Source organism: Ictidomys tridecemlineatus, chromosome 4 (assembly GCF_052094955.1).
Source record: "Ictidomys tridecemlineatus isolate mIctTri1 chromosome 4, mIctTri1.hap1, whole genome shotgun sequence".
Classification (NCBI taxonomy): Eukaryota; Metazoa; Chordata; class Mammalia; order Rodentia; family Sciuridae; genus Ictidomys; species Ictidomys tridecemlineatus.
Genome location: NC_135480.1, coordinates 196,467,948 through 196,492,579, shown reverse-complemented (window position 1 = coordinate 196,492,579; position 24,632 = coordinate 196,467,948). Strand labels below are relative to the sequence as shown.

At 44.5% G+C, this 24,632-nt stretch overlaps 1 protein-coding gene across 7 annotated transcripts in view; it reads left to right on the top strand.

Moving 5' to 3' along the window:
• Cdk5rap2 (CDK5 regulatory subunit associated protein 2) overlaps positions 1-24,632 on the top strand; it is a 180,148-nt gene that overhangs the window by 82,310 nt on the left and 73,206 nt on the right. For all 7 annotated transcript variants that reach the window (XM_078048082.1, XM_021723477.3, XM_078048081.1 and 4 more), the window contains 6 exons: positions 2,622-2,792; positions 6,616-6,759; positions 14,357-14,454; positions 19,214-19,344; positions 20,784-20,893; positions 22,958-23,086. In XM_078048082.1, coding sequence (XP_077904208.1) covers positions 2,622-2,792; positions 6,616-6,759; positions 14,357-14,454; positions 19,214-19,344; positions 20,784-20,893; positions 22,958-23,086 — 783 coding nt within the window. The remainder of the gene's footprint in view (positions 1-2,621; positions 2,793-6,615; positions 6,760-14,356; positions 14,455-19,213; positions 19,345-20,783; positions 20,894-22,957; positions 23,087-24,632) is intronic.

Genomic DNA, 24,632 nt, shown 5'->3' with positions numbered 1-24,632 from the left:
TTATTTTTAAAACATTTTCTTTGTTTCTTCCAAACATTTGATAATCCCTGATTTTGAGATATTACTAGCCATTGATGTTTGTTTGCAAAATGGTGATAATCTCATTTCAGTATTCTATTTTTTGTTTATAGCCGAATACTTCTATTAAGAGATACTTATTTTTCATCGTTTATTTAGTTATCTTTAGGTGAAGTTCCTCCAGGAAAGTCAAATAAGAGTTTTCTGGAATCCACCAGAGGCTCTTGTGTTAGCTTCCTATTGCTGGTGCAGCAGGTTACCATGAACTTGGTGACTTAGCAATAAAGAGTTAAAATCTTAACAGTTCTGAAGTCAAGTCTGAATGAGGTCTCGCTAAGTAAGGCGGGTAGGGCTTAGGCTCTTCCTGAGGGCTGCGGGGCACCCTGACCTCTTGGTCTTGTCCAGGTTCTAGAGACGCCTGGTTTCTAGTCCCACAACCCCTTTTCATCTTCATGGCCAGCAGTGATTGGCGGGGTCTTTTCTGCTTTCTTCTTTCACTTTTAAGGATCCTTGTGGTCCTGTTGCGCCCACCTGGGCAATCCAGGGTAGCATTTCTATTTTAAGGTCAGCTGATATAGAACCTTATTCCATTATCTTTATTTCTTTTGCCATGTGGGAGTTAGGATGTGAACATCTTTGGGAGAAGGGGGCTATTATTCTGTCTATCAGATTTATGGAAGGCCTTTTTAAAAAGCACCATAAATTCATGGATCTTTTTTTTTTTTTTTTACTCTGGAGAATGAACCGAGAGCCTAGTATAAGCTAGGTGCTCTGCCACTGAGCTACACCCTCAGCCCAGACTTTTGGATTTTTGATATATGAATTAATTGTAATTATCTTTTTTAAAATTCTAATTTTTCTATTCTTGGACAATAGAATAAGCTTTTTCTAGTTGGTTCCTGAGTTCCTTGGACGAGAATCCTGTAGTCTTGAGAGTGTGCATAAGAATTACCTGGAGGGCTTGTGAAAACACAGATTGGTGGGCCTTCCTACATCAGAGGTTTTGGCTTAATAGATCTGAAGTGGGATCCTGAAGTGGGGATGTTTGGTTGTCTCGTGATGCTAATTTTGCTGTTTTAGGAACTTAATTTTGAGAACTTCTACTTTAAGGAACTCTGGTAGAGATTACAGTCTGGATACCAGGGAGGACACTGATGCTGGCCTTATTCAGTGGAAGGAAGGAAGTAAAATATAAGTTTACTGAGATTCAAATTTAAATTTAGAGTTACGAGTTTTAGCCTTTAAGTTTGTGTTCATTCTTATGCTTTTTATGAGATTAATAATTACTTATTTAATAAATATATATTCATATATCTAACTTCAGCATACTGCTACCAAGATTATGACTTACAACAAGATGAATGAAATAGATTTTTTGCAGCCCCTTTTGTCTTTAGAGTAAAGTATCCCACTGGGGACCCACAATTTACTCTGCATTTAAGTTATTAAAATAATTCCTGTATGTTTGCTTAGCTAATCAACTCAATACCAAATTAGATTGGTTCTTTTGTTTGCACTGTTTTTAGTTTTAGGGGATTTTTATTTTCTTTTTAACATAATTCTGTAAACATTTAAATGGTTTCAACATCACATATGTAAAATGAGTTCTAGCCTCTATTTCTGCTCTTCTACCTTGTTCTCTCTCTACCGTACAAGCAACTACCATTTAATTTGTTTTATGGTTAAATAAATGGTAGTATGCTGTCCATACTTATTTCTCTTGGGTTCTCCTCTCTCCCCTCACCCCCACTTAATATATTCTGAGGGTTTCTTTAGGGCAGTATATTTGTAGAGAGAGTTCCATTCCTTTTTCTTTATAGCTCAAATGTGCCCCATTGTGAGAACATGCCATAGTTGATTCCTCTATTGTGGACACTTGGGTTTTATAGCCTTTTGCTATTATGAATTGTGCTTCAATATTACAAATAGTACATATTTTAAGGTAGTCACGATTGTACTATAAACTGCTTTTTTTTTCATTTTTAACTCTATAACATGATCATTTCCCATATTATGGTCTTTATAAATAGTTCCATATTATAAATTCTTTGTAAATAGTATTAAGAAACTTTTTTTTCCTTATTATGAAAGTAATACAAGATTACCTAGATTTTAGGAACTCAGAAGAAAAAAGGGTAAAACTGAAAAACACCTCCCTCCCTTCATGTAGGTACACTGTTAATAATTTTTATATGTTCCCTAAGGACCTTGCAGCATTTGTGTAAACATATCGAAAACAGCATCATGTTGTATATACAGTTTGGAATCCTGGTTTGATATTACTCATAATTGTGCTTTTTCTATTCCATACTGTTTTAATTTTCTCATTATTACTTCTCTGTTGTTGGCTCCAGTTTTTTTCTGTTTTTTCAGCATTGTAAATAATATTGTGATAAATATAGGTGCACAAAACTTTTCTAAATTTCAGATATTCTTAAAGTTGGCTTTTGTAAGATTCTGAATGAGCAGGAAATACACATTGGTTAAATACATAAATTAGCTTGTTTTCTTATAGTGATAATTTGGCAAGTCCAGTAGGTAAGAGATTCTTACCTCAAAATTTTTATCAAATAAATTTCATTTTTTTCTTTTTCTCCTGGTAGGACCTGAGAAATGAAGTTGAAAAATTATGCAATGAAGTCAATGAAAGAGAGAAAGCAGTGGAGAATTGCTACAAGAGTCTTTTAAGTGAAAGCAATAACAAATTGCGTGGTCAAGAGCAAGTAATCAGACATCTGATAGAAAGTGCCAGTCAAAAGGACCCGCTGCTTCAGGTACTGTAACTTTTTTTTTCTTTTGTCTTTTAATCTTTTGATTTAGCATGGTTTTAGGAACTGTTTTCTAGAAACTGTTTTCTAGAAACTGTTATGATTATAGTTTTCATTGTTCTGTCTCAGAAAACTTTAGATGTCATTTATGTCATTTGAGCCTCAGCCATGAGGAGAGTAAGAGAAACATGAAGCTCAGAGAGGAGAACAACGTGTCCTGGGTCATCTGATGAGTGGTAGAGCCCTGACCTGTTTTTCTCTAGTGGGTACTTGCTGTTCCTTATTTGGGCCATGCCTCTTCATTACTCTGGACAACTTCTTTAAATGACTCCTTTTGGTCTTGGAATATATTTCTTGGGTAAATATATTTCTTGTAGTGAATTTTTCAGACCCAACTCAAACTTATGGATAACCATGGGGGGTTGAACATGAGTGTTTAATTCTGCTTCCTACTAAAACCTCACTAAAATAACAGTGAGGGAATAAGAAGGTATAAAACCCACAATAACTAACGAGGACAGTGGGAGCAGGTACAATAGCCATTGTGAGTCGGCATGAAAAGTTTGGAGGATAAGTGGGTGGGCAAGTGGGAATCATAGTAGGATTCAGCATTTGTTACTAGGCTATGTACCTTGGGATGAAAAGCCAAGAGAAGCAAGCCGATTTATATCGTGGCCCCAGGAAGGCTTAGTAGGTGCTGGATGCAGTGGTACCTTTGAAATGGGAGATCATGCTGGAATACCAAGCAGTTCTAGGTGACCCTCCTCTTCTCAGCAGCAGCACATGTGTGGACACCTTAAACCAGATAAACTCTGGCCCTGGGCTACCAGATGCAACTGGGAGCAGGAGTGGGTTTTGGGGATCAGAGTGGGAGGGAGTAGAAGTGTACACACAAAGCCCAGAGGTTCCTCTCAGGGGAGAAGTAAAATAAGCTGCTGGCAGCTGACATAACACTGAGGACACCATTGACATGTCCTTTCCACACTCACAGAGCTCTGAGCACTTTTGTCTATGAAAAGTAGGTGGACAGCCTGAGTTCATCAGATAGGTGAAAATGTTTGAGAAGAAAGACAAAAAGGCCCAAACAGAACATAGGTGCACAGAGGAGATGGAAACAAGGCAAAGTTGGCCAGCTTTTAAAAATCCCCCAAATTAACACTATAGCCAAGGTATACAGAGCTCAGTGGTAGAGTGCTTGTCTAGCATGAGTGAGGCTCTGGGTTTGATCCCCAGCACCACAAAACACTACCACCAACAAAAATCAACCCACCAAATTATCCCTATTAAATGATTAGATAAGAAATAAAACTGGGATATGATATAAAAAAAATCTAGAAAAGAAGAATGACCTGTTGGAAATTCAAAGTATGATTGTAGATATAAAACATTTAATAGAAGAGTTAGTTGTATTACTTACGAGTTTCTTATGAAAAAAAATAGAAGAGTTGGAAAAGTTGGAAGATAAGTCTTCTAGAAAATAGAATCACACCGACAAAAACAAGGGCAAAAGGGAGAGAAAAGTTAAGAAAATTAGAGACATGGCTCAAGGGGTCCAAAAATATGGACTAATGGAAGTTCCAGGAGACACAGCAGGGAAAGCTGAGGAGGGAAGATTTCCAAGAAATGGGAGACCATGTCCCAGATTGGAGTCAGGTCTTCTAAATTGCAAGGGCTTGCTCCATTTCTCTCATGGGGAATGAGAGAAAACCTGTACTCCAGGGTAGATCATTGTGAAATTTCAGAACACAGGAATAAAGAGAGGACCTGAAAGGCTTCCAGAGAGAGGAAAATACAGGGCACCTAAGAAGGATGGGCTCAGATGACATCAGAATTCCCAACAGTGCCCGTGGACACTGGAAGACAGAGGAGTACCTCTTTCAGACTTTGAGGAAAATTTATGAGCACTCTGTCCTCAACCATGCTGTCAGCAAGTGTAAGCATGGAAGAAAGGTGTTTTCAGATGTTCAGTTTTGTCTTAAGTTGTCAGCCTCTTGTGTCCTCTTTGCAGAAAGCTCTTGGAGGCTGATTCTGTACAAAGAAGGGAATAACCCAAAAGAAAGAGATGTTGGACCCCAAAAGGAGGAAATCTACTTGGAAAGTTGTGAAGGGGAGTCCTAGGGTCACAGCTGAGCTGCCTATGTGAAGAGCTCAGGTTTGGGCTGTTGAGGGCTAGAGTTTTAGTTGGGCTTCTCCAGAAACTAACAAGGAACTGATCAGTTACCTGATGTGTTTAACTTCATTGAGTGAAAATTCATGTTCTTTTAGAAAGTTTGGAGATAAATTTACATTTAGTATATAATTTAATTTTATGGATTACGTAAACAAATAGAATAAAATAATTATTAATTCCAAGAAAGCAAAGAATTGAACATGAATGGAAATATAATCATGGAGTGCTGTACACTGAGCCATATTTGTGTGGCTATGATAATATAAATGTGGGGTGCATGCCTGTAATCCTAGTGGCTTGGGAGGCTGAGGCTATCTCTAAATAAAAATATAAAAAAGGACTGTGGATGTGGCTTGATGTGAGGCGCCCCTGGGTTCAATCCCTGGTATAGATGATGATGATGATGATGATGATATAACTAAAGATATAATTGAGATGCAGATGATGTAAGAGCTAAATTTTTAAACCTCTATGATAGGAACCTATAGATACAATCAGAACTTAAGAAATCAAGAATGTAAAGGTAAAGAATGTAATCTAGAAATGTGGAAATAAATAGGAGAAGGAGATGAGGAGTTGCAGGTGTTTTTCTTTCCGGGTGTGGGGCTTCAAGACGAGAAGTGGGGAGGTCAGGGATTGCTGTTTTCCAGTTAAGCCTTATAGTGCTGTTTGACTGTGAAACTACATGTGTATAATTGGACTTAAAAAATGAAAGTGGAAAGTGTGATTCAAGCACAGCTGTGTTAAGGCAATTCTAGAAAGTCAGCGCTCATTGTTTGATTCTTCCTAGTACAGTTCAATGGTTTCTTATGAAGACTTGCCTCTGCTTCTTTCTTTGCATTCACCTACTGTCTCTGTTTGGCATGATAAATTAGTTCTGCTAGGGGCTTAGGAGCAAGATATGGTTTCTTCCCTTAATTTCCCGCAGGGAAAGAACAGAGCCCTAGTTTGGAGCCACCAGTCTTTAAATGCTTGATAATAGGTTCTGTGCTTGAACTTGGCCAAAGACCAGAGTAATATCCTATCCAGTTGTTGGATTCAGGTCTCCTGAAGGAGTCAGAGAGAGGAATTTGTTGTGTGTCTTCAAGAAAGAGCCTTTTGTGTGTGGCCAGACTCTACTGCCTTATTTGTAGTTTTTTTTTTTTTTTTTTTTTGTTCCCAAAAGTCAGATCTCCTTGTGGATATGGTCAGCTTAAGTTTTGTCAAAATTTATTATGTTTCAAGATAGACTTGGCTGGATTTTAATATACAAGTCCTCTGTTCACCCAGTACGCTGGCAGGATAGGAAGCAGACCCGGGATCACACCTGAGCGGGGCAGGCCCAGGACTGGGACTGTTTCTCTTGGGACAGAGCCAGGACGTTTTCTTCCACACCCGCTAAAGGGCACTCACTGTGGTGGCAAGCCTGAAGGTTCCTAGCCCTGGTGCCATCCTCAGCTCTGCCTTGCTGCCAGTCTGCTTTTCTCCAAGTTGTAATAAGGTGGAAATGGAGTTGCATTACGGTTTTATAATTGCCTAATATTTTGAAATGATGGAAATTATTTAGGGGACATGTGAGTATCATGACAAAATAAAAAATCTTCCCCTACAGGGTTTAGGACAATCTCTTAATATTTTTTCTTGATGAAAACTTTCTTATGATTTGTTTCATTTCCTTAGAAATTCAATGAAAAAGATTTGGAAGCAGTACAGCAGAACCGGTATTTAATGACTGCCGAGGATCTTGAGTTCAGGAGCGAAGGCTTAATAACAGAAAAGTGCTCTTCTCAGCAGTCACCAGGCAGCAAGCTCATCTTCTCTCAGGTAAGCTTGACTGAAATTGGATGTTCACATGCGAATGTATTCATATTCTCTTCTGAAACGTATTTGATAACTCCTCGGATCTAGCGATCCTCAGATGTCTTCTTGCTGATAATTGAGCTTATGACAGGCAGGACAGGGGGTTCTCTGTCTAGCCACCCTCAGATTAGCATTCTCCAGCTGAGCGTTTGTATTTGCCCTGCACACAAGACCGAGAATTGGCAGCTTGTTAAGAGAGGAGCCTCGCATTTGCTCTATTGGGGTCACCTCAAGAACTGTGTGGTCCCAGACGTCTGGGGGATTCTTCTGGTGAAATGCACGTGAAGAGTGCCCCAGCAGGTGGACCACTCTTATTTAGCCCCAGATTATTTCGGGTCTCATTTTTTTCATCTCCAGTAGCAGCATTTGCTACAGATTCCTGCAGATACCCTCTGTGTGCCTCTCTACCTGGGGGGCTTTTCCATCCCTGTTCACCTGCTAACTCCTGAGGGATCCTGCAAGTGTTGCCCTTCTATCTCCCTCCCTGTGGGCCCTGCTGAGAGAGGAGCCTCCTCTCTCTGGCCCACAGCCCTGTCCAGGCCCTTGCATTGTGGCACGTGCTCCTCATGTAGACCCACCTTTCTGCTTCCCCTCACTTGAACCCCAGTGCAGCACCAGGGCCAGGTACTTTGCGGGTGGCAATTGGCACTCATCCTTGAATCCCAGTACAGCCCAGTGCCCGGCTCTGAAAATGGTAGTTGAGTGAGTGAATCATGCAGTGAGGCAGCCAGACATGGGAAAGCTAAGGAGTTGGCTGTAGCCAATTTTTTTTTTTTTTTTTAAAAACCTACTTCTAATTAAGTTCATGTGTGCAGAAGACAGAAGACTCTTATGCAGATGACTTCTCTGATGAATGACTCTGATTGTGACTTGTGGTTTTGTGAAGGGTGATTCTCAAAATAATTTACAACTGGAACATCAGCCATCAGAACAGACGCAGGCAGTTGGTCTGGAGTGGGGAGATTGAGGCCTGCCTTTTGCCAGGCACCCCCACACCCCCAGGTTCCTGGATCAAGGGCAGGTCCCAGGGCAGTGGGGTGGATGGAGTGGATGGGCCTGGGCTCATTTTCCAACGAGTGTAGCAAGCATTTCAGTATTTTAGCAGCCAGTACCAGCTGGGGCACTATGTGCCAGCTGTGTCAGACCTGGTCTTGGTGTGTCATTGGCTGTACGTTTAGGATGCTTTCTCACTGTGTGTTTGTCCCTTTGCTGCTGTCCTTGAGAGTGTCAGCATGGGGTAGTGGAGTCTTGGGCTGGGCTGGGAATCTGGGGACCTGGATTTCTCTCTGGGCTCTGTCATTCCACATAGGTAGTAACCTTGGGCAAGTCTCATTACTGAGTGTTGGAGTGCTAGTATTTTGTGATTTTAACTTGCATTTAGTTATTGGATCCTGACCAAAATTAGCTGGGCTGTTAAGATGCACATTCACCTGTAATAAGGTGGTCTATTTTGAAACAAAGTCACAGACAATCTAGTTTTTCGGAGGGACATATCTTTACTAAAATGAATTCATTTAATTGTTAAACTTTGCTAATTTGAATCTCATTTTAGTCATGTAAGAAGTGTTGAACAAAATGTTTATAAACTTACTGAATGATTGAGTATTTTCCAACTTAATGTCACTTATTTTGTCATCTATACATTTTGTTTTTTTTTTGTGCTGGATGATATCTGTACCTCAGTAATATCAGATCCAAGTGACTTTTAAATTACTGTGCAAAATACCTAAGAATTTTAGTAAAGATTTTAATTCTGTTCTTCAAGACTAATTGCAAAATGTAAAATGTAGATAAAGAATTATAAATTATCACTTAAGAATTGTATATCTGTAGGTGTCAATTTAAGAAATCCAGCTCTTGCAGCTTTATATTTTTTTTTCTTTCCAAGAGAAGTATGCTTTTCAGATTGTAGTCCTTTCTTTGTAGAAAATGTGGATTTTTTTCCTGCTATGCCCTTGGTTGTTTTGTGTTGACCTAGGAATTATCCTCTGCCCATTTCTACCAAAAGCCTGAAGCTATGATGATGTCTCCATAGACTCTGGGTAGTCTGTTTTCCTTCTAATCGTTGTGTGATCCTGAGAATTAATGCTAGATGATCAGGGAATTGAAGGAGAGAGAATAAAACACACTGACCATATTTGACTTGCTACCACCAGAGATTTATAGCTTGGTTATTAACATGGTTGGGACATCGGTGGTGAATTTTCTGAAGTATTAAAATAAATGTCTTTGTTGCAGGGCTGTGACCTAACTACCAGAAACCATCTATCTACGAGGCCCCTAAATTGCCCTGATTACCAAGAAGTGATCCATTAGGCTTTCTTTACATGTCTGCTGCCTCCTCAGAGTATGGTCTGCACATGACATGTATTTCCTTCAAGTCGTTAAGAAAATGGTGGCAGTACAAAGTGCCCACTTTGGTGTCAGAATGCCAGTGCTGCTACTTACTAGCTCCGTGACTTCGGGCAGGTTGCTTAGTCTTTCTGAGATGCACCTGTGTAATCTGGGAAGTGGGAAATTTCGTGCCTTCCTCTGAGAGTATTAGAAGTAGTGTAAGAGAGGAGGTAAAGATTTTGGGGTTATAAGCTGTGGAAGCTCACATTGAGTAGTTTGAGAAAAACATCAGTGTAAGGGGATCCCAGCTGGGCAGGACTAGAGGCTGTCCCAGACTCCAGGCAGGGGTTGAGCAGCTATAGCTAGGGAGGGTAAGAACAGGGACAGTCCCTTGGACCTTGAGGGCAGAAGTCATGGGCTCTGGAGCTCTGCTTTTGACTTTGACCCTGTGACTCCAGATGTCTGGTGTCTTGGAATTCTTGGAATTTCCTAGTCCTCCAGGGCCCAGGACCTGTCACAATGGAGTGGTGTCTTCCTAGGATTCGCTTCCCAGTTTTTAGGGACATTCTTAGGCAAGGCAGGGGAGTGTGCCATCACTCCAAGGGCTGTGGAGGAAGTGCAGCAGGGTCAGACACAGTAGCTGTGAGATGGCGATAAGCCTTCTCTGTGCAAAGGGCCTGGTGGGGTGGGGCAGCTCCCCTGAGTGGCCTGGCCCTGCCTCTGAGCCGGGGCACTCTGCTGGGTCGTCAGCTCTGCAGAGGGAGCCCAATGACTTCATTCTAATGGGATATGATTCTACGTGGGCAATAGGTGATTGATGAAATGGGACCCAAACGGCTCTGAAGAGTTCATTTATTTAACATGGGTGAGCAATTTGCTTCTAGGAAGACGTTGACTCACCCTGACTTCCATTATGCAAAATACCCACAGGAACCTCTGCTCTTAAGATTCACATCAGTCCCTGTGTTTCTCTCTTACCTTTTTAATCATCAGCTCAGCAAGTATTTGTGATAGCATTTGATTTGTACCAGACACTGTGCCTGGCATGGGACAGTGCTGCTGGCAAGTCATCCTGACAGCGAGCAGGTGATGGCACACCAGCTCTGGGTTGCAGGTGAGCCTGCTGCGTGCCCTTGCAGTTGGAGAGTTTCCTAGTGAGATCGCCGAGAGGCCCTGAGTGTGTCAGTGTGCAGTGGCAATTGATGCACTGTTTCTCCTTAAAGGCAGGAGGGGGATGAGGGCAGGAGCTGAGGAGAGTGGTGGCCTGTGAACCCTGGTGAGGGTTGGGAGTGGCCTCTAGGAAGAAGGGAAGGAGGGAGCTGAGCAGGGCAATTGGGCCCTGCTGGGGCAGTGGCTGGTCCCCCTCTGTGGCTTAGAGCCCAGGTTTCAGATATCGAGTTAAGAGATAAAGTCCAGGGCTTGGATTTTTTCACTGGACACTCCATCCACCAGAAATCCACATTTCCTGATCTTTTTTTCCTAGCCCTTCTTGGTTGTCTTTGAAGTTATATATGTGCACAAACTCCAACTGGACCTATATTAGCTGACTGGACTGGAGCAAGTTAACTCTGTTCCCTGAGAAGCAGTTCCATCATCCAAAAAATGGGAAATGAATGTAGTCCTTTCAGCATTGTGATGAGAGATAAGATCTTTCAAGTATGGAGCACAACACTTGGGGCCTGGGGACTAGTTACAGATGGCATTTATGAAGTGTTGACTGCACGCCTGGTATCATTCTGTGAGGTTCATATAGATTTAATTCATTTGATCTTCTTAACAACCCCATGTGCTTTAAAGAATTATTCCTTCATTTGGATATTGAAGCACAGAGAGGTTGAGAAACTTGTTCAAGGTCACACACTTAATAACCATCACTTCCCCTCTTGTTAGGTGCTCCAGAAGCAGTAGGTTTTCTTATTTTGTCACTATCTTTTCTTTTTCTTTGACTGTCCTTCACGTGGTCTAAGTAAGGGTGGGGCAGTGATGGGTGGGCCAAAGAGCACAGGCCCTGGAGTAAGCCCTGAATCAGGACCCTGACCTTGGGCTGGGCATCCTCTTAGTTTTCTTTCATTGCTGAGAGAGTCCCACATGATGCTGTTGTGTTCAGAAGGCATTGAGGAGCCCCTGGAACTGGTTTATGGCATAGTTTACAGAAGGGGCTGGCATTTCTGTCGGGCCAGTGACTGACTTGTCAGGACCAGCCTGGTGGCTTACCTTGCAGACCGTCAACGGCAGGACCTGCCTTGGCCTTGTCTTGTTGGGCTGGAAGCACAGTGGGGTTCTCCTGGGCCCAGGCTCTCTTTTCTTTGCTCCTCTGCATCCCTTTGGTGGCCTAACTAAAGCCGAGGACTCCCTCCATGAAAACACTATATGCACAAATTATATGCAGAGAGTTATGAAGGGAACCAAATATTCTTAAGTCCAGTTTTCAAAATATCAAAAATTATGCTATGGAAGTGGTACTTTTATTCTTGTGTTAAATAACACGGTCTCGTGGTGAGTGCAGTGACTGCTGCAGTTTGAAGTGGTGATGATAATTTTTTTCAGTGCTGGGAATGGAATCCAAGGCCTCGCACATGTTAAGCAGGCACTCCCCCACCGAGCCACACCCCTGGTCCCAAGAATGAATATTTTGAGGTATCAGTGATACGTACAAAACAAGTGTATTAACTGTATTTTTTTAAAATGATAAAGTTGTAGGAATGACACAAGTACTGTCATTGTTTGGAGCAATAACAGTGTTCCTTAGCTCGTAATTGAATTTCAGCTGAGGTTAATAGAAATGAAGATAGAATTTTTTTTTTTTCCTGATCACATTCTTGCGACCCTTGAATTTTAGTGAGGTGTGATGTACTGTCCTGGCTGGTGTCTCTTGAATTCAGGAGGAAACCTAGGTCAATGTGAGCTACAGATGCTGTGGGCAGCCTGTTTCTCTGTTGACTAAGAGCTCTCGTCAGCACTTGGAGGGCACCCAGCTTGTCCCCAGTGCTGTGGATGCTGTACCCATTAACTTTTTTATTTCAACATTTTTTTCCCCCCATGGTAGTGCGGTCTTGGTGTGTTGTCCATGCTGGCCTCAAACTTGTGATCCTCCTGCCTCGACCTCTAAACAGGTGACTTTATAGGTGTGCAACTCCTATAAAGAAATGTTTTCACATTGATAGAAAAGTCACATGATTAAAGGATTATATTTTTTTCTGAGTCATCTGAGAGAAAGTTGCCCAATGGAGTCCTGTCTGCTGTGGACACTTCAGTGTGCATTTCCTGTAAATAAAGACATTCAGCCCGCCCACGTCAGCCAGGAAGTCAGCGCAGACCCATCCTCTCTTCCAGTCATCAGACTCCACTGTATTTAACACACTGTCTCAGTCGCACCCTTTGCAGCAGGAAGGTGCGTGCGCTTCTGTGTCAATGTCACGCCTTGCATCTCAACCTCGATTCTCTGTCTGTCCTCTGGTTCCTCAGCCTTTCCTCGGCTCTCTGACCTTGATACCCTGGAAGTGTCAGGTCGGCCCTTCAGTTTGGGTGTGCCTGATGTCTCTGTGGTGACTGGGGTGACAGGGGTTCTGGCCGTGTGTCTTTGGCAGGAATGTAACAGTGGCCATGTTGCGCTCTTCTCATGACGTCCTGTCCCATGGTACGCAATTTCCGTTTGTTCCTTTGCTAGCCAGGCTGACTTTGCAAGTTTGGGAAGGTGGTGTCTGCCAGTCGTCTTGACTGGTGGTTGCTCTTTTTTTTTCTTTTATTAATAGATGTTTTGCGTCTGTGTAAATATCCTGATCTCCTAACTGGTTTTAGATTCTTTTTTGTTTCTTAGTTGAATTATTTATTACCACCATGGCGGCCAATGATGATTTTTCTAATCCATTGTTCTTTCTACACATATTAACATTTTATTGTAATGAACAGTCTTCTCCTGTATTCATTCCTGTTAGTGTGGATTTATGAATTCATATTTTATTCAGTGGGTTCTAATCCATTACTGTCATCCTTTATCTTGATGTTCACATTATCCCAGGTTTGATTGGCTGGTGGGAGCCTCTCCTCTTTTATTTTTTTGATACTGGGAATTTGAACCAGGTGTGCTCTATCACTGAGCTACATCCCCCAGTCCTTTTTATTTTTTATTTTGAGGCAGGGTCTAGCTAAGTTGCCGAGCCTACCCTTGAACTTGCCATCCTCCTGCCTCGGCCTCCTGAATCACTGGGATTACAGGTGGGTGCCACTGCGACTAGCTGTGGGGACCTTTTCAAATGGGCCACTGTTTTCTTTTGACAGCATTGCAATACTATTTAAGCAGTTCTTTTCTTGAAACTTCTTTTTGTAAGTTTTATTGAAGTATCATTGACAAATTAGAGTGATATGTTTAAAGGTCTACTCCCAGTGCTACTCAGTTGACCTCTGTACTTGGTACTCTTTAGGCTTGGGTTTGTGAGTTTCTCTTCTTTGAAGCAAGAGCAGGTGCAGCAAGGCATTCTTGTAGTGTTTTGGAAACAATGGTCAGCAGCCCCGAGGAGTCATGGGTTGATCAAGGGTGAATCAGGTGGCTGAGGAGTCTTTCATAACAGCTTCTGGGTGTTTGAAGCACAGCTTTGAGCTTCTAGGTAAGTATATTACTCAGATTCCCGTCACTGTAATAAAGCACCTGAAGTGACTAACTTGTAAAGATAAAAGGCTCAGAGGTCTAGAAGTTCTAGTCAAAGACAGAGCGGAGGCATTGCATTGGGCCTCACTGGGGTAGGTATGTTGGTGGGCCGCGGCAGGGAGTGTATGGAGGAACAAACTGCTCACCTCCTGGCCAGGAAGCCAAAGAGAGAAAGAAGTGGTTAGGGGTGCCACAATTCCCCTCATGGGCACACCCACAATAACCTGAGGACCCCAGACCAGTCACCACTCTCAAAGGTTTCACCACCTCTAAGTAGCACCACCGTGGGCACGAAACCTCTCACACACTGGGCTTTTGGGGTACACTGCAGAAGTGTGCTGTAGCAGGCAGCGAGAGGCAGGCATTCCCCGCTCCTCCTGCAGGTGGTGCTGTGTGACTGTGGCCTGAGCCAGGGCCTGGCCCAGGGCTTCACCTTTGTGTGGTTCAAAAAAATAAATAAAACACACACACACACACACACACACACACACACACACACAACTGGTCACATACGTTTGTATAATATAAGGCTGTCTTCTTAAGATCCTTCCCCTAAAGTCAGATGTCCACCATCATTTCCAGGAAAAGGAACAGTCAGACTATGAAAAGCTGATACAGGTCTTACAGCAGGAGCAGGACATCTATGCCCAGCTGGTGAGGTCTCTGCAGGACTCAGACAGGTAAGGCCTTCTATTTGGACATCACACGCCTGTGAGTGTGGGTGAGCGTGCACACAGTTTTTGGAAAAGCTGATGGACCCTGAGCCAGAGAAGCCGCCCAACATGTGCTTAAGAAGTGTACACAGTAGTCAGGTAGTGATTGTCTCCTTACAACACCTGTTATACCTGTTTTCTATCAAGAATTGTCTGATCTTTGGCAACTAGATTAGATTAAAAATATAGTGTTTTCTCATATTTCTAAATTTTATCACATATTTAGAGAGCACTTCCCTGTGTATTATTATCTTACATGATCTTCACAGCTATACTGTGAGGTAAGTGAAAATGTTCTCCCTATTTTACATGAATCCACTGACGCTAAGAGAGGTTAAGTGGCTTGTCCAAAGTCACACAGGTTTTGTGAGAACTCCGGGACACTAACATGTCTCTGTGTCTTAGAGTGACTTGTGTCTGCAGGATGGCTGAAATGATTTGGTGCCAGTGAAGTGTGGGGAAGAGAGCCAGTTGTGGGCCAGGGGTCTTGGTATAGTCCCGGCTCCCCTGCCCTCTGGTTTGGTGTCCCCAGGCAATTGGCCTGCTCTGGGCCTCTGTTTGCAGGACTGGCCTCAGGGATTTCTTGCATTAAAACCCAGCTCTCTCCCCATGGGAGTGGTTCGTCTGGGACTTGTTTCAGAACAGTATAGAAGCAGAGGAAGTAGGTGGGGATGTCAATGGGCGGAACAAGGTCAGCCCTGGCTCCCTGCTTGTTGGAACACCGTGTGGACAGATGAGGAGGAGCTTATCCCATTACTTTGTCTTTTTGTATGTGTCCAAGGTTTCCCATAAGAAGAAGCTAAGAGCCGTCGCCTCTCTTTCTCATGATGCCCTTTGCTTTTGCCGTGTTGCTGGGCCGTCTCTTCCTACCTCTGCTGTCCTCTGTCCTCTGTGCTCCTGGCCCCACCTTCCTGCTGTGTCTTCCACTCCTCCTTCAGGAGTAGCTTGAGTGTCAGCCTCATCGGGTGTCTGGCTGACCCCCAGTTCTGCTGCCTCTCTGCATCTTCTCTCTTGACTGCCTGCCTGATGCGTGGGCATCTCTGCTGCTCCACCTGCTCTCCTGGTCTGGGAGCTTCCTCAGGACCAGGGGTTCCTCTGCCATCTGCAGCTCCCAGAGCCTGGGAAATGCTCTCTGCAGGAATGTCTGTCCCTAGTTACTAGATAATTTCCAAGTTACTAGATAATTTCCAGATTTTAAGATCTGAAATGAGTTTGAAAAAACCAAACACATACTGATGAAATTTGGGGTATAGGCATCTCTGAAAGTGGACTTTTTCAGGAAATCTCAGCAGCTGGTCTCTTTCACCAGAAGAGGGGTTCAATCATGTGGGGAAACTGCACAAGTTTCACTTGAATTGCGCAGCTTCTCTGGGCGGGAGAGGTGCTGTGGGGAGATGTGCTTGCTCTCAAGCCCTCTCCACAGGAATGGCTCCGAGTTTCACAGGCTCTTTCCTAATGAATAAAAACGTGGATGGGACTGCAGTGGGGCAGGGCAGTGGAGAACCCATGCTCAGAAGGTTTCTGCACATCTTCAGACTTTGTTTAGGGGTAGCCAGATCTGGTCCACATCTAGCCCTGCCACTCAGCTGCTCTGGGCTCTTGGGAGAGTGTTGTGGAGTGGGGGTGTGGCCTGCTTACCTACCTGCACAGCAGCTCACCCATCTGCTTATCTGCCATGTGCCTGCTTGCCTTCTACTTCCCACCCACCCACCTACCCACCCTCTTCCTACCCTCCTTCTGCCCACCTACTTTACAAGGTAGTTTGGATACAAGGGATGATAGTGTATAAATTCCTCATGCTGCCTGACACATAGTAGGTGTTCAGTAAACGTCAACACTTGTTGAGAATAAACACATGGGAAGCTTCCACGTGCCTCAGTACCCCCATGTGCGTCAGCTTAGCATCCAGGGCATTTTGGGATCCTCAGCCCTGGGCATATCCAGGAGGAGCCCCCACATCTAACTCCAGCACTGCTCTCTCTCTCTGGGAACTGGCAGTGGGGTGGTGGCTGCAGACCAGGGTGTACTTGGGGTTTACACAGACAGGGAGGAGGAGGCTCCTTGGTTCTTTCACCATTGCTTTCTATTTTTCAGTGCTCAGATGTGGGCGCTTTAGCTCATGTGACAGAAGTGCTCCTGAAGGCCTGTGGTGAAGGGTGATCAGAGCATGACCCCCTTGGCTTTGTAGCCCAGGCCTCGCTGCCACCATCTTGAGGGCTAGTTCAGCGACACTTCCTGTAACCAAGGGCTCTCAACCTCAGCAGTACTGGGACTTGGGGCTGGATGGCTTTTTTGTCATGAGGGGCTGCCCTGTGCATTTTAGGGTGTTCAGCAGTATCTCCGGCTCTGTCCCCGTGCCAGGAGCACACTCACTCCCTGAGCCTTTTGTGGTACCAAACATGCCACCAGGTATTGCAAACTGTCTCCCAGGGGGAGCAAAATCATTTCCAGATGAGAATCCCTCTTGTAATTCATGAGACTCAGAAGTTTGGGCTCATAAATATCATCTTTTTTGTGGGAATTGTTGGGGTATGCAGGAGGAAGGAAATGGTGTTTGCTGAATATCTAGAATGTATTAGGCACCGTGCCAAGCTCTTTCTCATGTAATAGGACCATCATTTAGTCCTTAAAACAGTTCAAAGGAAAGGTATCGTCCCCGTTTTACAGATGAGGTGTTTGACTGACATGGCCACGGAGGCAAGGTTAAGGTTAGTGGTGGCCTGCTGTTTTGAGCTGGGCTCTCTGATTCCTCCTGCCCGCCACCCCTACCCCGGCCCCCTGCCCCAATCCAGGAGGAAGGTTGCACAGGCTTTTGTTTCTGAGCAAAGCACTTTTTACTTCTCACTTTGAGAAACTTCTGGAGTTGGGAAATGACGGGCTCCAGGGCGGCAGCTGTGTGTTTTTCACTCTGTCAGAGGTGGAAGGGGACCGTGGCAGTTAGCTTTCCCTGGCCCCGATGGCAGGAGCTTTGCTAAAACAGTCTCCCCTTTTTCTCTGGTCAAATGCCTCAGCAGCACAGCCACATCCAAGTGAGTGCTGTGCTGCCCTGGAAGGGCTCCTATCTGCTGTACAAATTGATCATCGGGACCGCCAGTCGGGCCCTTGGCCATTCGTGAAGGGTGCCTTGCAGTGAACCATCTTCAAAGCAGCAAGCGTAGAAGATTGGACAGAATGGTTTACTTTCCTTCCAGTATGTCTTGATTTGTGTGCAGTTTGAGGGATGGAGCTGGAGAACAGTCTCTGAAGGACTAGTGGGGCGTGAGTGTGGCACAGGGATTCAGAACACTGGGGAGAATCAGATGGAAGCTTACGGGCCCTCTCCCTAGAGCAATCTGATAGTCATCAGTTTTGAAGCTTAGTTTCAAGGTGCCGATGAACCCTCTTAGGGAACTGTAGGATGGACGCTGGATGGGAAATGATAATATTTCTCAGTGATTTTATAAAGGAGCTTTCAGACTTGTTAAGGTGTTTTAGGAACCTTAAAAGTGCTTGAGTGCTTTGACCTGCTGGTAGCACTGCTTGGAATCCTTCTTAAGGAAGCAGCCCGGGGGCCAGGCCACACCTAGGTTCAGGCTGTGCAGTTGTCAGCTGGGTTTGAGTATTCAGACCTGTGCCAGTTCTCATCTGTTGAAGTCCAAGGCCTGTGTGTGGATCTACACTGTCCACTGGAATACCCAAGAGCGGTTAGGTCATTTAAATTTAAACTTACTTTAAATGTAATGAAATTACAAACATTCACTTCCTTGGTGCATTAAGCCACATTTCAGATGTTCAATAGGTGCATTCTAGTGGCTACTGTATTAGACCCTGCAGATACAGACTGTTTCTGTCTTCAGGGGAAGTTCTGTGAGCCAGGGCTCTCCAAGATGAGTGCACACTCTGCGAGGTGTGCGTCTGTGTGGCTTCCCCCAGGTTCTGAGCTTCTCATTCACACATATTGTCTACACAGCTCAGCAGTGCTGATCTGGGTGTGAAACGTGACCCTCCCTCTTCCAGAATAAAAATCCATGCGCCCTGTGCAGCGTTGAGTGATTCTGTTGGCCCCTGGATTGGTCATTTTCTCTTACTGTCAACTCCCTCTGTTTTTTCTTCTCTCCTGCTCCTCCCCTTTCCCCCCAGGATGACCTCTTTGATGGGAACACAAAAGAATTCCTTTCTTTCTGAAGCCTGGGTGTAAGAGACACTCAGACCTGGAGAGTCTCCCCTCCATCCAGCCTTCTCAAGGGGTTATTCCAAACAGAGGAACATGCTAGAAAAGCAGATTATTTCCACCTGGTTACATCTATAGCAAAACTTGGAAATGATTCAAGTGTTCTCTAATAGGGAATGAGTTAGACTAAATGGAGGGACATTCACCTGACATAATTTATACAGTCATTAAAAATGATGTTGCAAATAATTTCCACAAATGTGGGGAAATATTTAAGGAAGGAATGCACAATTCAGCATTTATTATATTAATGTTGAAATTTTCATAGAAAAAAGATTGAGGGGAAATATGGTCTGCAGTGTTTTAATTGGTAGTGGGGATCATGATAATTTTTGTTCTTTTTATACTTTTATATTTTAAATTTTCTGTGAACATTTATTTCTGTAAACATATACTTAACTTTTATAACCAGAGAAAACACAAGTAGCATAAAAATCACAGAAGGGCTTGCTGGTCTTTGCTTGTTAAAGCACTACTAGGACTATTTTAAAATTTCTGACGTCTTGTTATGTCAAGTATGGACACCGTGCAGGCAGAGTTGAACAACATTTTTGCCCTGCGGAAGCAACTGGAACGGGATGTGCTTACGTATCGGAATTTGCAAAAGAGCCTGGCGGAGCAGATCAGCGAAATTCGGAGGCGGGAAGGTACACACTCTCTTCTTTGTACTTCCTGTTGTTTTGTCCACCTGGAGAGCCTTGGGTGAATTTAAGAGAGCCCTAGATCTTCATGAGGAGGTGGAGCAGCCGCAGGATTTCCTCTGGAGGTCATTTGTGAGTGATGGTGTTGATGTTGGCTTGCCCAGTCTTCTCTGTCTAGTTTTGGCCTTCCTAGCAGAAGAGCCCAGTAAACTGTATTAACACTACAGAAGATCCATTGCAGGGTGGTGTCCCTACTGCTTCTGCTATTTTCTGCATCATTTGATACTCCCAATTCTAGGTAACCTTGGGGACTTGCAAACCCCTCCCTCTCTCCCTGCCTACCCCCTCATTGACTGGCTCAGTTTTCCGTGGAACCCCTGCAGAGGGTCCCGAACGGCAGACACGAAACATGCTTAGCATTGCAGGGCGGCTTCATTCAGGGAGGGCTACAGGAAGAGAGCTCGTGTGGCCCTGCTGAATTCTCATCATGTGTATCTGGCCTTGTCCTGTGCTAGACTGAAGCCCTGAAGTCTGGATAGTGCTTATTGCTTTCTGTAGCTCTAGCTCAGTGCCTGGCACACATGGTAGGAACTGGTTATGGCCGTGGTGGGTTGACATTTCTTGGACTCCTGCTGTGTACAGGGCACAGGCTTTTACTAGGCTCCACCCTTCTCACCCGATTCTCATATTCACCCCATTAGGCACAAGTGAGGAAGCTGAGCTGGGGGTGGGTTGGATGGATTTGCCTGGATGTGAGCCAGGGTGTCCTGAGGTCTGGCTCTTCCTGTCATTGCCACTGTCATGGTGCTCCAGCACTTAGCCATGTGTATTTTCAAATGAGCTACTGTTTGTACTTGTGGCTTTCTCAGCAAATGTCTTCCCTCTCCTCTGCTTCTGCCTCCTCTGTTAGAATGTGTCCTTTGCTGCAGAGGAAGCCAATGACACATTCTAACCCAGGTGACCAAGGCGCTGTTGTCTTGGCTCCAGCAAGCTGCTGGAGTACTTGGTGTACTCGCTTCCATGAGGGCTCTGGGGCCAGTAAAAATACATCAGGCACTTTTATTTCCCTTGAGTTCTACCCTTGGGGTCACATCTCATTTTCCCATATTCTCACCTAAACAGAATCACGCTCATTTAAACTGAAATCACCATTTGCTTGTGCCATTCAGAATGGTCTCCAGACACAGCACTTGATATGCAGATTATAATTCAGAATTGGCCAACTAAAGCCTATAGCCCCAGATGAAACCATGCACTGAGATGGCAGCCTGTGGAGCAAGGGAAGGTTACTTTTGCTCCAGAGGTGGTGTTGTAAACTCCCATGTGCTTCTGTGCCCTCGCCCACCCGCCACAGAGTGCTTCAGGTGGATGGAGCTGGGATTGGTCCCGGAAGATCTGTTCTGATGTTCTTCGTTTCACCCCCTCCCCCCTTTGTTTTTGGACAGAGGAACCATTTTCATTTTATAGTGATCAAACGTCTTATCTAAGTATTTGCCTTGAAGAAAACAGTCAGTTTCAAGTGGAGCATTTTTCTCAAGAAGAACTTAAGAAAAAGGTATTGACTTAATAACTTTCTTTCCTTTTTTCAATTTGTTGTCTCTGGGTTCCTGATCACAGAGCTGTGATTCTGAAAGTCCCTTTACTCCTGTCATCCAAGGACAGCTCTTAGCCCCTCCACAGAGTGAACTTCCTTCCCTTCGGGCGAAGGTGTACCCAGTTCAAATTGATGTCCTACCATTTGTGAGGGGCTGTAATTATTTGTCCCTAGGCTATGAGCATCTCAACCTTAGTGATCATGTCTTATTTATTTCTAATGTCCCAGGGCCTGCACACAATAGTAGGAGCTAATAGATGGTTTTTGAATGAATATGGTTCCAGTTTGATCAATGCATCTTTTTTTTTTAAGCGGGAAAGGATTTTCAGTTTGTCGATAGGTGGTATGATGAGAGTGGTTTCAGGGTTCTAAGAATCCTGGTTAAGAATAAGCCATGTGAACACAGAGGAGACTGTGATACATTGTGAAATTATCACATACATGGGACAGAGATTCAGTTTCTTTCATGTAATAATTCACATTCTGGCTGAGAGGACAGAAATGGGAACAAATAATTGCAGGACGGAGTGCAGAGGTTGCTGTGTGAGGCAGCTGCTCGAGGCTCAGAGACAGCAGAGGAGAGTTCATTGCTGCTTGCCTGATCGAGGGAAGCTTCCCAACAGAAGTGACATTCCAAGTGGGTTTTGAAGGATAAATAGGAGTGTATCCAGGTGGCAGGTTTTCTCAATGGAGAGAAAGCAGAACATGGAAGGCAGCGATGTAAGCAATAGCAAGGAGAACCATAAGACGGTGTATATTTTGGGGGCTGGGGTTGTAGCTCAGTGGTAGAGCACTTACCTAGCATTTGTGAGGCCCTGGGTTTGATCCTCAGCACACATTAAAAGGTAAAATAAATAAAAGAAAGGTATTGTGTCCATAAAACAACAACAACAAAGAATTTGGGTATTTCTGGAGGAGTGGGGCAAGGAGTCTCGAGTCAGCTCTTTTTTTTTAAATTTTTTTTTTTTTTTTAGTTGTAGATGGACACAATATCTGTATTTTATTTATTTATTTTTATGTGATGCTGAGGATCGAACCCAGTGCCTCATGCGTGTGAGGCAAACGCTCTACCACTGAGCCCCAGCCCCAGCCCTCAACTGTTTTTTTGAAGATGAGGAAAGTGGAGATGGTGGTAGCTGCTGCCCGGCCTGCTGTGCTGTGGCCAGGGCAGCACGTAGTCGCCTGAGCCATGAAGAATGTTGTGCTCTTCCCACCATATCCTCCTGAGGATTGGATCCAAAATTTATTCATGTTCAAATACATCAAATATACCCACCATGTGTAGTGAGGGTGGGTTTTCCACTTTATTTGAAGGCCTAGTGACCACTCCCATTAAGAAGAGTTTGAAAAGTCACAGGGAATTGAAGCTGGCAGGGAGCGAAGGTGGTGGCTGCTCAGTTGCCCCTGCAGCTGACCTGTACTGCAGGAGGAGCCCTGGACCGGGAACCTGAGGGGGTCTTCCTTCTGTCCTGGTTCCCTCTGGGGACAGTTGTTCCTTCCTACCTGGCCTGGCACTGAGGCTGTTCTTTTTCATGCGGTTCCCTAGATACTCCGATGCTGGGACCCTGGGAAGTTAGTGTCTTTGCATCTCTGGTTCCTAGCTGTAAGGTGGGGGTTCACACGCCATCCTGTCCTCTGCCTCAGTATCTTTGAGGGACCGATTGACTAACTTGCAGAAGTATGTTAGCAGCCATACACATTCTTTGTAATGGACGGCTGTCGTTACTGACGCTGCTACATGAAAAGGAAGGTCTGTGCTGGAAAATAAGGCCCTGGCACAGTTGTAGAAACTTCACCTCTGGGGTGTTTTTCCTTCAGAGGCCTCCAATGCAAGGCAGAGATAGCGTTGGCTGTCATTGACTGAGCCGGTGTCAGGGACATGTTAGTGTACCCTGACTATGGTCATGGTGAGTTCTCACAGTAACCTATCCAACAGATGAGGAAACTGAAGCTTAGATCTGGCAGCTTGCTGAGGTTCACTTTGCCTTAAAGCGGTGGCTCCACCTCCCTGCTCTTATCTCTCAGGTCAGCGAACTTATACAGCTGGTGAAGGAGCTCTACACAGACAACCAGCGCCTGAAGAAAACCTTTTTTGATCTCTCCTGTGAGGGTTTCCAGGGAAATGGCAGACTTGAGTCATCAGAACAAAGAGAGGTAAGAAGCAGCATTCTCATTGTCATGTGCTAATTGCAGAAATTTACTAACCCTAAACATTTCTCAAGACTGCCTCTGTTCTGGGGAGGTCTGTAACTGAAACTTTCTTTCTTCTGTGGGTGTTGAGGACCTTGTTAGGTCAGCAGGTGTGTCCACAGGTGTCCTCCAGTTCAGTTCCTGTCTCCAAGGATCGCTATTGGGATGCTTTCGACAATTGTCCCGCTCTGGGATCTGTGCTGCAGATGGCACAGCTGGATGAGTGTTGTGGTCTCGGAGGGATCTAGAGAGTTTCCAAATCACCCAGATAATTTGGGTAGTGTAGATACAGCCTTAGTGAATCCATTCACATTCAAATACATGTGCAATTATATACTTGCCCGGAAAATACACCTGGATGACTTCTGGGTCTCAGTGCTGATCTTTGTGCTGTGTTGTCTCTGGTTTTCTCTGCTCCTAACCTGCGCTGTATAGTGGGAGGACCCTGAAGTCGTGCTGGCAGGGAGGAGGATGTGATTTTCTTCCTCCAGTCCCTGGCTTTTCCCGCTCTCCCCAGGAGGGTAGCTGCATGCACAGAAGACTGGGACTGTTGCCATCAGGTACAAAAGGACCTTTTTGTACTTGGGTCCCTCATGAGCAAAACCACAATCTTCTCGGTTGGGGTTGTCTGGAACTCAGCCTGGAACATCAGGAAAGTGTAGGTCCCACATTCATAGTCAACGTCATTTTTTGGGAAAGATTTGTCAGCCTTAAGTTGTCTCCTTCCACCTTCAAAGTGGGAGCTGCTCACAGGTGTTTATGCTGCGCTCTGGCTATCTGCTTTCTTTGAGACAGGGAATATTATTGATCTTGGCCTCCAGGGCTCAGATAATTTTGAAAACCAAGAGTAACTGCAATCCATTTAGGGAAAACAAGTCTCCTCGTTCACTTCCTCCAAGGCAGCATGCTTAATAAGCAGTTCTTCACCGACTCCATTTGAGTCGTAAATGGCGAGTTTTGTTTGTTCATTTGTCCTTTGAAAAAAATCTGTTAAATGTCCCATTATGTCCTTTGGAGAACAGAGGCTTTTTCCTCTGCCCACTCTAAGATCTTAATACCAGCCGATTCAGATTTGAGTCATTTGTCAGGTTGCACTTCAATTTGATGTTCCCAGTGAATAGCCCTGTCCTTTATAGCAGAGCTCCCATCTCCCCCGGGCAGGGGATAGGAGATGGGCATGGGGAAGATGGTGTGCCTATTATAATCTGGAGCTGAGGGAGCAGAGGGAGGCGGGGAGGGGGACAGCAAGAGGAACCTGCTGTTCTTCTGGAGGCTGTGTGGGACTCCTTCAGGGAGGAGCAAGACAGACATGCATACGAGTTCCACAGTGTTTTCTGAGAGTACTTGTCGGGTGGGGGCTGAGCTCGATCCTGCTCCTTAGGAGCCTGTAAATCAAAAAAGGAAAGGTGGGAACAAGCAAATATATTTTGTGTCTTTAAACTTCAGAAAATACAGAAAAGAAATGACCCCTAATCCTGACACTCTGAGAGGCCTAATTAATTACCATTTT